The following is a 12,958-nucleotide window of genomic DNA, read 5'->3' as shown; positions in this document are numbered from 1 at the left end:
AAAGAACACGCATAATTTAATCATCGTATAACAAAAATATTCATTACACATTTCAAATCGAATAAATACACCCTTAAAATCAGCAGGGTTCAATGAACTATCGCATAGACCGTGTGGCCTAATGGATAAGGCGTCGGACTTCGGATCCGAAGATTGCAGGTTCGAGTCCTGTCACGGTCGGGAAATATTTATTATTGCCTGATTATCATATAAAAATAATTTATGCTAAACAAATAATATTTTCCTTATATATTTCATTTAATTTTCATTTCGATATATTTTTATCGTGAACATGTACATATAAATTTAATATTTATAAAAAATATTCGTATTTGTATAATACAATTGTCACATAGTTGTAGTTAATTAAAATACATTTAAATAAATTCTTAAAAAAAAAAAAATAGAAAATAAAATTTATTATTTAGTTTCATTAAATAAAAACTGCAAATTTACCAATTTCTTCGTTTTCTTCCAAACATAAATGACATCCTAAATGAAACTATGTTTGTTCAAGTACAAGTGATTAAAAAGTTTTTGAAAACCATTTATATTATGCTATCTAGGTTATTAGATAATACCATGGAAGTGTTTATTAAATGATAAGTTCATATTATTTTCTAGGGTGAGGGCCAAGAGGGCAAGTACTCTTGTCATGTCACAATAGTCGCCAATGTATGTAATTTAATATTTTATTACTGTCCAAAAATTAGGCAACCCATATGACAGGCAGTTATCCCTATTGTTTTTTGTCAATAAAAGTTGTTCTTTCTCTAATTAATTATACGAAGTATAAAAAAAATATTATCAACAATAAGCTATTAATGATATAAGTTATTCAAAATATTTTATACATTCAGTAATCCGTTTTAAAGATATTATGAGTGAAATGAGTAAATTAAAAAGTTTATGTAACTCTCTATAAAAAACACTAACACAAGATAATTATTTACATATTATCCTAATATTTCTATATTACATAGATAAATCAAAAAAAATTACATAAATAAGAATTTAAAAAAATACCACGATTAGAAAATAATAATATTAGTATGATATACATCAATAATAAATAAATAATTTAATTCTTTAAATAATATTATATTAAATAATTTTATTATCATAATTTTGTTAAAATCAATAATATGGTAAGTTGATATATATATGGTTTCTGTAATACCATAGAACAATATAGAAGCGATATACAGCTGATAGATTTGTAAATTTTTTCTTTATATTAATTAATAATTTATGAGAGTAAAAAAATGCTTTTAGAGTCAACTACCATTAATTTAAAAAAAAAAAGAAAATTATTTTAAATCTTATCCTGAAAATGATTTGGATTTGAATATAAATATATTAATACAATAATAAAATACCGAATAGAACATTGTATAATGTCAACGTATTGTGTAATATAATTAAATTAATAATTTGTCGCGATAAACTAATAATATTATGAATAATAATAAGAAATTTTTTTCGACCGTGACAGGACTCGAACCTGCAATCTTCGGATTCGAAGTCCGACGCCTTATCCATTAGGCCACACGGTCTACGTAGAATGGATCTGAAAGTGGTGTATTTAACAGAGGGGTATTCTTTGTAAAACTCATGGATTTTACTTTTAATTCGTTAATCATACGCATTATTTACTTCCAAAGTTCTAAATTCAAGTAACCTAAATTAATCCGTATCAGTAACAAATAAGTAATTAACATGTTTTCCAGTTTCTATTGGCAATTATCATTAAATATATCATAATACATGTATGTTTACTGTTTAGTCGTTTATAGGTACCTATAAAGACGGTAAAATTAATTTTATAAAATAAACAAATATATATAATAAAATATACAGTCTTATTGATCTCTATTGATTCTATTATACTTACTATAATAGAATCCATAAATAGCAGTATAAATTAAAAATTCACACTGAATCAGCAGTTACTTTTATTTTAAATATTCTCTATTCATATACCTATAGGTAGGTATCGTCATATCGAAAATAAATACTTTTTATTACATTTTTAGGTAAAATTTACGAATACGCAAAACATTTTAAATTCAGAATTTTTAGGAGTAAAGTTGATTACAATATTTTTTTTTAAACAGCAAATTAAGTATTGTTATAATTTTCTATGATCTAAAATCAGATAAAATGCATTCTGTCCGCTATCTATATTCAGTATAATATTCATTAAGTATTCAATTAAATATTTTACGCGAATATAAATACATAACATAAATAGATACACTGTACACTGGCTACATTCATAATAAATTCATGAAATTTTCACCATGTATTGGGGAGAATTTTATCTGTGATGTAGGTAATGTTTTTATTTTTTTTTCATGTTTTGACTCAATGCTGATTTATAAGATTTTTAAAAACATATAATATCATGCATATTTGAGCTTTAATAACTTCTTTTCTAATTATTTTCTAATAAAAAAAAATCTCTAAATCACAGAAATAGTTGTCTTCTATGTTGTATAAAAATTTTAAATCTCTAGAGTGGTTATAGCTCTGATAAAACGTGTTCGCGTAAACCTCGTTTTTGGTCTCAATATTTACGTGTGTAGCGTCCTCTTAAAGACAATTATGTACATAAATAATAACTGCCTAATACTTAATAGGTACTTAATAAGTAATACTAGTAATAGCATTAAATATAATTAATATATACATATAACATATGACTAATGTCTAATATAAGTACCTAAATAAGTATTTATAATTAATAACTAATAGTAATAAATACGTTGTGCAAATTTATAGGTAATGTTTTGCAATACAATAACATCATTAATTCACAACTTACTTTATTTAAAAAATAATAATAGTTCGCAATTATTGTATAACTCAAGCTGTAGTTACGCTACTTGTTCAAAATAATAATAAAAATCAATAAAATAATAATATTATAGTGTGAAACTGTGAACAGCAGACAGCAGCAGGTACATAGTCACATTTCAGCATTATTGATGCAAGCAACATATACATGTATGCTTTTTAGATTTAACTATGTAGTATAATTTATTGTGTTAAAAGGAGCAATAATAAATTTGTAAAATTATCTCCTAAACATCTACACCTATATAATCATGCGCGGATCCAGATTGGAGAGGGGTGCTAGGGTCCTATATAGCCCACCCTCGGGATATTGCTTCTTAAAAAAAAAAAAATACTCTACAGTCTAGTGTCTACTCAACATGTATTTTCTGAAGGATGGGCACATTTCTAAACAAAATTGGTACCTACCGAAAAAAAGAATTTAAAAGTAATTTTTTCCTACACAATATTAATAATTAATAACCAAATGTGATATGTACACATATTGTTTTATTGATTATTAATTTAATGAATTAATTAATTATAATGATTATAGTAAATGTGATAGAATTAAAATTTTTTAAATAAATTAATTTATCTTGAATGTGTTTTAAAATTGTTACTCATAATTATCCTTTTAAATATTAAGCACATTCATTTTAAGGACTAAAAAAGTCTTAACTTCAGGATAATATTGTAAATAATAAAGAATAATCAGTTATACATTATTTTACTATTGTTTGTTTGTAATAAATTCAAAAGCTTTTAAAATCATGAAATTGATATTATTATAAAAAAAGAAAAAAAATTCCTCGACCGTGACAGGACTCGAACCTGCAATCTTCGGATCCGAAGTCCGACGCCTTATCCATTAGGCCACACGGTCTACATGACTAAAGGTAGGAAACTACTTTATTTAAGTATTTTAATTTTATTAAATATAAAAAATATTAATTTTTTGAATATTAAGGCGATATGAGTACATGACATAATACTATTATTGCTATTAATTAATAGTATTTTTTTTTCGTACTACAGTACCAGTGCTCAAAATTTGTTTGTAAATTAGTAGTTAACTGTTAACTGTCTTAAATGTAACTTGAACTACTTTTAAGTTCCACAAGGCTATAAAATGTAGAATATAGATAGAATGTACCTATTAAGATATAATATGATATATCTTACTAATCTTAGTTCGTGGTAAATACTAGATACACAGAATACAGATTATAATAAATTATAGTATACTCTGCAACTGTGTAAGATAGGTAGTAGTATTATATTTTTATAGTATTATTAGTATGACACTGATACTATAATGGTACCTACTATGGTTTAAAATTTCATCATAGTAACACTATTACAGAATAAATTTCATCTAAGCAAGCAATTTTCTAAACATCCTTAGATAGTTAGATCATAATATAGATTTATATTATCTATAGACTATATGTAAAAATTGTTTTATATTATACATGTCTGTGACTATATCACTATATTATTATGATAATAATAGAGACTACACCAGATTGCTCAAGATCTCAGACCAGAACAGTCTAGAGTTCTAAACCTACACTAAGTTAAAGTAGTGAAACTTAGTTTAAATTCAACAATCAACAGTGAACACAAAATTTTGATGCCAACAAATGTTAAATGATAAGAGATAACTGACAATGGATAACGTTTAATAATTTTTTCTTATCATTTTTAGAAATTAATTAATTATTTTTAAAACAAAATTATTTAGGAATAGGAAATGTGATCCTAAAATTAATCTTATATTGTAATTTGTCCTTTCCAAAAAGGACTTTTTTTGTTTTTTTTTTTATATTATTTATTTATAGTTAATTTAATTATATTTTTTTAAGAATGGCTGCTCACGAAGGGCTAGATTATGATCCAGCAGATGGACATTATTCTGATGTTGTGTTAACCATTAGAATACTTATGGGAAAGGTACTTATTTATAAATTTATATTACCTGTATAGTTATAGTTATTAATGAAATATTCCTATAGACTATTGCTGGTTTCATAAACAATCACTAATTATTTAATATATCAATAACGAGCCCTTAAACGTTATTCAGTACCTCATTATATTCTAGTGAATTGTTTAATAAATCAATTTTGTATGTATATATTTTATACACTTTAATATTGTATAATACTTTTTATAAGTCAAACCTTAAGTTGCATTAAAAAAATGATTTATTAAATAATTCACTAAAGTGTAATGTACCAATAATTTGAGGTCAATATTAATTCATTTTATTATGTTTATTAATTATTTAACACAACCTAGAATATTGATATTTCAATTATTATGTAAGTTATAAAATATATAATTTATTAATGGTATTTATATCAATTGTTTTTTAGGAAATTCTTCCACTTATTGGGGAATATGGAGAAGTTGTCAGAGATCTTCGAAACCAAGTAATTATACATGACTATATGCCAATTTTTCTTTTTTTTTTTTTGAAGGTTGAGACTTACTTATCACATTCCCCATAATATTGAATTAATAAAATGTGGGACAGCTTCTCATTGCTCCCTTACTTCAGCCATTGGTATGGAACTTAAATATAATAAGTTATTTTTTGCATTATCTGTTTACATTCTTTCTATGAAGCCAACAAAGTAAAAAACATGGATGACAAACCCACATAATATGCATGCATATGGTTAAATATAACACTGTCTGATTATATTATTCTCTCAAAATATATATTTTTTCTCAATTTTATTTATTTGAGTTAAATGTTTAACTTCCTTCATTAGGACTTTATTTTTTTTTTTGTGGGGGGGGGCTTATTAAATATTTTCTTCTTTTCCTTCCTTTTTACATCATGTTATAAACAATTTTAAAATATACATTAATAATACATAGCAAGTCAAAAAATACTATTTAAGTATTTTATTATCTACCTATACTTGTTAGAAATTTACTTAGTTAATAAATTATTTAATTACTAATTTATTCTTGTTTTTTTGATTAATAGTCTGAAGCTACAATTTCTATCACAGATAGCTCGACTCCAGAACGCATAGTCACTGTCACTGGCAATATTAATATAATACAAAAAGCATTTGCATTAATTACAAAAATTTTAGAACAGGTAACCAATTTATTTAATTTATTAATCCATAAAATTAATTTTACTTATAGACATAATAATGATTAAAAGTTAACTTCTACCTTATTAGGTGTTAAATTTCTGTGCACAATGAGAAACAATTCTTACAGTTTAAATTAGTTTGAAACTTTGACGTTAATAACTGATTAGCAAAATCTAAGTATAATAATGTGTTGTTATTAAATAGATAAATAATAGCTAGGTTTTAAAATGTTACATGTTTTTTTTTTTACTATGGAACTGTTTATCTCATTATTTTTTACATGTATGATTTTATTTAGACTGATTCATTGAGTCCTATCGTCATTGATTATAGAATAGATTACTCTATAAATATAAACAGTGCAATTATATTATAAAATTTATGACAAACATTTTTAAAGTATTATAGCTATTAATACAGTTGTAATATTTTATCCCCCCTCCTATTATTTTTATAAGTTTAATGCATAGAAATGCATTTTTATTATAAGTTTTTAGAATTGTTCATTTGATTAATTAAAATAACATCATATTTGTTACTTTCATGACAGCATGTATAATACAAATTAATATATTTTGTTATTAATTATATTATAGTCAATATAATCACTAATCAGTTATATTAAATGAAAAAGTATATTTTTTTAATGTATATATATAATATTTTATCAAATTAAATATTTACAGAATTCCCCTTCACACCTTCAAAATAATCGAAAACAATCAAGTAATAATTCTACTACGTTAAAACTTATTGTACCTGCCTCTCAGTGTGGATCATTAATTGGAAAAGGAGGTGTAAAAATTAGAGAAATAAGAGAAGCTAGTGGAGCTATGGTAAATGTAGCTTCAGATCTATTACCAAATTCTACTGAAAGAACAGTGAGTATTAGTGGTACTGCAGAAGCTATCACCGAAGCAATTCATCAGATATGTATTGTAATGTTAGAGGTATGTATATTTATATTAACGGGCGAAGTCCTATACAACAATTTAAATAATTAATACAAATAACACATATAAGTTTAAACATGATAATAATTCAATAATAATAAGTAATAGGTAAGATAGAATAAATATAATACAAGTAGTAACAACAATTTATAATATTATAAATTATGATAAATGGTCAGTGGCATAATCAAGGGGGTTGTTTTGGGTATCTGGACACCCCCCTTGAACCGTAACTTTTGTCCATAGTATACTAACAAATTTGGAAATGTATTGGGGAACTACTATACATGCTACTAGCGGACACCCCCCTTGAAAAAATCCTGCTTTCGCTACTGTAAATGGCTCTCTCATTGACTAACCGCATCATGCGATCTAATGGGCTATTTCTGCCATAGTTGGTAGTGTGTGCAGGAACTACAAAAGGGACATGGTGACTAGTAGTGCGAGAAGGTACCTTGAATTTGACCAACGCAAGAAGTGAGAAAGCATCAATATAACCATCTACCAGTTTTTCAAAAATTCTACGTTGGTATTAACTCTGCCTGTGAGATGAGACTTAGTTCCTGTATAACTATAAAGTAGTCATGGGGAGGATGTTTTATTTTTAATGAAAAAGCTGCTGAAGATAGGAATCATCTCTGAACACGTTCTTATTGACAGGAGACCATTATCATATAAGGATCCCATAGGGAGAGTCATGCCATGGGGGAACCTAGGGGGCATGCGCCCCGGGCACCAAAAGAATTGAAATGCATAATGATAAATAAAACAGGAGGGGAATATTTTTAATTTTGCCCTTGGCGCCAAATATTAACGTCACGGCTCTGCCCATAGGACAGATATATACTCTAATAAGTAATAAAGAATGGGTAAATGAGCAATATATAGTTTTCATTGAAGACGATAGATTTAACTCCTTCGATAAACATATTACGAACCCAATCATTTTTAAAGCTTTGCCACATCTATGAACATTAGAAAATATGTTCATGGCTACATCATTTCAATATGGGAGTGAAAATTAAGATCTGTATTAAAAATAATATCCAAGTCTTTCTTACTACTCACTGAAGTATACAAAGTATACATTTGAACCGTTGATTAAGTTTAGTTAATAGAGGAGCGGTGCCTTAAAAATTATATGGAATGACATTTCTTCACATTAAACTATAGTTCACACTATTAAACCACAAGACCAAGTTGTTAAGATCATTCTGGAGCGCAGACCAGTGAAATAAGTTTTCAATTTTCTTAATAAGTCTTAAGTCTTCAGCAAACATGAGTAATTCACAATTTTTGACAACCCCCTTAATGCCATTTAAATACAGAGAATATAAAATCAAGGATAAATGTCCTCTCTGAGGATACAAAAGAGACTTCACAGATAGAGAATTTGCAGCCGAATACTTTAACCTTTAACCCATTGAATTCAGTCAGACAGATAGGATTTGAACCACAACCATGACAGCAGTGGCACACTAAACCCAGATTTGTATAAAGTCTCAATTAGACAGCCATGGTCAACTCTATCAAAGGCTTTAGCAAAATCTATCAAAACAACATCTACTTGGATATACTTTTCAACAACCTCCAATATAAAATTGTTAAATACTATTAAATTCATAGTGGCCGAGCGACCAGGTCTGAACTTATACTGCTCGTTGATTAGAATTGAGTTAACAGACGATTGAATATTTTTCAATACTAGTAGTTCAAAAAGTTTTGATATGTGGCTCAAAATTGAGAAACTGGTCTATAATTTTTGACATCGGCCTTATCGCCAGATTTAAATATAGAAGAGACAACTAATTTTAAAAATAGATAGAAAACTCCACAATCAATGGAATGTCTAAAAAGTAGACACAGTGGAAAACATAGTGAAGATTTAATATTGTACAAGAAAATACCTGATAAGCAATTTGAGCCTACTGACTTCACATTGTTTAGAGCATCTAAACCCACATCAATATCATCGGTGTTGAATGAGCAAGTGCTAGACAGGTCATGGCACACAAATGGAGAAGAAGTATTATTAGATAATGGTGGAACATAGGCTGTATAAAGGAAATATAAATTTGAAACTGATTCAGTGCCCAAACTTTATAAGTTTTTAAAATGCACAGAGTGGAGAATCTAATTGTTGGACTTATGAACTTAGACAAAATCCTAAAACAATCTAGGATTAGATTTTAGCATAGACTCTGTACTAGACAAGAAGGCAGTACATCATATAAGAAATGATGTTTCATTTCATGTTTCATTCAGCCTTGTAAGAAGTTCAAAGCATAGAGAATTCTGCATAGTCAAGGGAACAGTGTGAAGTTTTAAACTTTGTATGCGCCCATTTCTTGCTAAAAACAATATGTTTAAGATTTAGACATTTTATAACATTGATTTATCATTTATAAAAATGATAGTAATTATTACTTTAATTATATTTGTTATTTTAAATGCCTGTTATAATATTAGACTCCAGGGAGAGGGCCTACAGTTGCTTACAGACCATTTGTGACACAACCAGGGCCTGTAGTACTTTGTGGAGGCCAAGCCTATACTCTTCAAGGATCACTAGCAATCCCAGCAGTTGGTGATGTAAGTACATTTATATATATATAGAGAGAGAAAGAGAGTAATTTTAATTTTTTAACACAAAAATAAATTATATTCTATTGTTGTGATTCGTCACTCATTTATTTTTACTTATCAGCTATCAATGGTTGTTCTGGTGTCAAAGTTTTTTTGTGAGGTAACTTCTGTGGACTACACTATTGAGGGAAGATAGAGATATTAATTAAAGATAATAATATTTTTGATGATATGATTTATCGATTTATCTAAATATTGTCTCAAAAGAATTTAAAATTGATTTGTCAACCCACAAAAATATTATTTTTTATAATTTTACTCTAAGATTACTCAAATATACAATTTTAAATAAATGTGTTTTATTTATGTTACACATGGGTCTAAAACAAAAAATACATATTGCACTTAAGTCTTTGGTAAAAAAAAATACTTAATTTCTTTTGTTAAAAGTAGACCAAATTAAAGTAGGTTTGCCAGCTTACCTGGTAAATGTGTAAAATAAGAACATAATAATATGAGCTAGGTAAAATTAAACTACAAATAACTTTTTTTTTTAAATATATATATTTTTTTTTTTTTAATCTAGAAAATTATACAATCTGTACAAAAAAAAAGTACAATAAGCATAAGTGATGGTTATATTTAATTTAGTTTATGAGCTTGAATATCTTGAGGGAAGAACCAACCAGCGAAGGCACTTCGGCTTTTTTAAATATGTTTACAAATTATGATGAATTATTAATTGAATTAAAAATATTTATGATCTATGAAATTTATATTTAATTTAATTCTTACCAAAAAATTGATCAAATTATTTATTCCATGAGATAAAATCAATTAGCTTGGTTTGTTTTTAATTCTGTCGTATCTGTACAATATAATAAGTTAATAGAGTAAATTAATTTGCCAAAGTTATGAATAAGAAAAAATAGAACTGTAATTCCTCTACAGGTGAAATTAAACAAAATATGCCCTTTAAATTAAGATTTATATAGCTATTCAGAGGTTTTATCACAATTAAAATAATAAATATAAATAAGTAATAGTTTTAAAATATATTTACAAAAATTAAATTAATTAATACATGTATGTTTGTTTTTTTTTTACAGCAAACAGCTTCAAGTACAGCATTAAATACAATTGCTAGTATTGCCCCAAATTTAATTGCCGGTTCTGGATTAGATCCATCAGGTATTCAAATTTGTTTTCATATTTCTACCTTGGTATTTATTATATATTGATTAAATTTATTATTATTTTAGTGCTTGCTGCATTAGCAGGTAGTCAGTTACGAGGAGGTGGTGTCAGTTCTAAAACTTCGCAACAGCATATTACACATGAGATGGCTATACCCAATGATATAATTGGATGTATCATAGGTAAAGGAGGAACAAAAATCGCCGAAATAAGGTAATTTTTAAAGTATATTCACTTTTTAATTTAAAACATACTATTAAACAAATTTGCGCCACAATGCATTTATTATTTTTTACTACTTGTGTGGCAAAAATTATATGTATATTTCACCAAAACCACTTACCACCCAAAGCCTCTCCTACAATATTGTTTTTGCTGACGTATAGACCTCAACAACTTATAATTTATTATTATTATTTATATTTATAATCATAATTTAGTGTTTAATTGCTCTTTACACCATTGCTCTACTTTGTGAAACTACAAAAGATACAGTCCAGCACCTTAAAATAGACGCCAACCATTAACACTTACACTCACACTAATATATAAAATCTCATTTAATTTAAGTTCTGTATATTTCCTCCTGATTTGTAAGATGGAACCACAAAATAAATTTAAATTATGATGACATAAATTTAATTAATTTTCATTTATTCCATTTATTCTAACTAAATTCAACAACTTTTTTATAGTACACTATTATTATATTGAGTAACATAAAAAAGTATGTATAGATTTTATTTACAGTAGTAGTTGTACAAGAGTCTTACATACATTGTCTGTGTTGTCGTATTTTATAATGTTTATTAAAAGTATATATACTTAATTAATTATACAGATCATATAACTGAAATTTGTTATTTGTAAATTATGATTTTTTATCCAGATTGGATTAATTTATTTTCGTAAATCCCTTGACCTAATAATTAATAGAGCCATTCATTTTTATACTAATTTTATTTGTGCTATTGTTCCTGTATAATATTAGTCTTAATACACACTAACATACATATAACTAAAAAAGTATAATTCCCCTAGTATCTCATAATGGGAATCCTTACCACTTTTTGACCAAACTGCTTTCACCATAATATACCATATAGACACAAGTGTTTGGGCACGTATCTTATTATTATGTACAATGTTCAATACCAATTAAAGAATACAATTAATACTAAAAGTATTAATATTACTTATTACGTATATATAGAAGAATAAGCGGAGCCATGATAAGAATATCAAATACTGAAGAACATGAAGCATCTGGAAAAATGGAGAGAGCTATAACAATAAGTGGACAAGCTGAAGCTGTTAATGTGGCTAAAACATTGATTAATTTAAGGTCGGTAATAACATAACATTTAATAAGTTTCAATAATGTATTTATGGTGGTTTTGTTGACAGTGTTGATCAGTATAATAAATCATCTGGAGAATCAGTGGATTATGATGAAGAATTTTCATCTAATTTTACAGCAGATGCAAAAACAACGACTGAAACTTTGGCAACATTATTGTCAAATCCAAATGGTTTAGGAGCTTTGGGAGCATTGACTGGACTCAAAGAACTATTAGGAAGTATCAACAATAAAAAACAAATGAATAAGAAAAGAGATAAAAGTGATAAATTTTCACCTTATTGAACTAAATTACTAATTTAGCAACAATATTTTAAACTCTTTGTATTGATTCCACATGTATTATATTTTTTAAGATCACTGTAAAACTAAATAAAAATAATTGAATATATAGTTCCAAAACAATTTTTTTTGGTAACAAATAATTGAAATATTTTATTGATATTATCATTTTAAAGTGAATTATGAACATTTTAAAGTTGTTATATTTTACATAGCTATAACTCACTTAAAAATATTAATATCATTAAAAGCATATGTCATTGTCTAGATAATATTTTTACCTTTAAATTTGATAATAGGTAAATTTACTCTAATATTAAAGCTAACGTCACAAAATGTATTCTGCTGAACGAAAATTTGTTATGACGTTAGTAAGACAAAGACCATACATGCAGGTATGGCGTCCTCTTAAGTTATCATATATTGTACATATTATGGATTTCAGATTCTGAGTGAATCAATGTCGTTATAAATGTATTAGTTTTACAATTATGTGTATTTTTTTTCTTTTGCCACCTTTAGTAACAAGAAGATGATCATTTGGTCAAGGATGATAATATTAGACACTGGTTATAGTGAAACAGCTTCAGTTATGTAAACGCTTATCCTAAATTATTCTT

The 12,958-nt window shown here is 26.5% G+C and overlaps 1 protein-coding gene and 3 non-coding genes across 4 annotated transcripts; 2 read left to right on the top strand and 2 right to left on the bottom strand.

The window, feature by feature from the left end:
- The first annotated feature begins 107 nt into the window (after positions 1-107).
- Trnar-ucg lies at positions 108-180 on the top strand. The gene has a single exon. It is a non-coding gene; the product is annotated as a tRNA-Arg (tRNA).
- Positions 181-1,483: 1,303 nt separating this feature from the next.
- Trnar-ucg lies at positions 1,484-1,556 on the bottom strand. Its single transcript has one exon. It is a non-coding gene; the product is annotated as a tRNA-Arg (tRNA).
- A 2,095-nt stretch (positions 1,557-3,651) lies between these two features.
- Trnar-ucg lies at positions 3,652-3,724 on the bottom strand. The gene has a single exon. It is a non-coding gene; the product is annotated as a tRNA-Arg (tRNA).
- An 892-nt stretch (positions 3,725-4,616) lies between these two features.
- Positions 4,617-12,450, top strand: LOC113557343 (poly(rC)-binding protein 3-like). Its single transcript, XM_026962807.2, has 9 exons — positions 4,617-4,794; positions 5,220-5,276; positions 5,843-5,959; positions 6,647-6,910; positions 9,383-9,505; positions 10,609-10,690; positions 10,762-10,909; positions 11,910-12,041; positions 12,104-12,450. The coding sequence occupies exons 1-9, from the start codon at positions 4,708-4,710 to the stop codon at positions 12,339-12,341; spliced, it is 1,248 nt and encodes a 415-aa protein (XP_026818608.1). The 5' UTR covers positions 4,617-4,707; the 3' UTR covers positions 12,342-12,450.
- Positions 12,451-12,958: the final 508 nt, after the last annotated feature.

This window comes from Rhopalosiphum maidis, chromosome 1, assembly GCF_003676215.2.
Source record: "Rhopalosiphum maidis isolate BTI-1 chromosome 1, ASM367621v3, whole genome shotgun sequence".
NCBI lineage: Eukaryota > Metazoa > Arthropoda > Insecta > Hemiptera > Aphididae > Rhopalosiphum > Rhopalosiphum maidis.
This window is presented reverse-complemented; position numbering and strand designations above follow the sequence as displayed.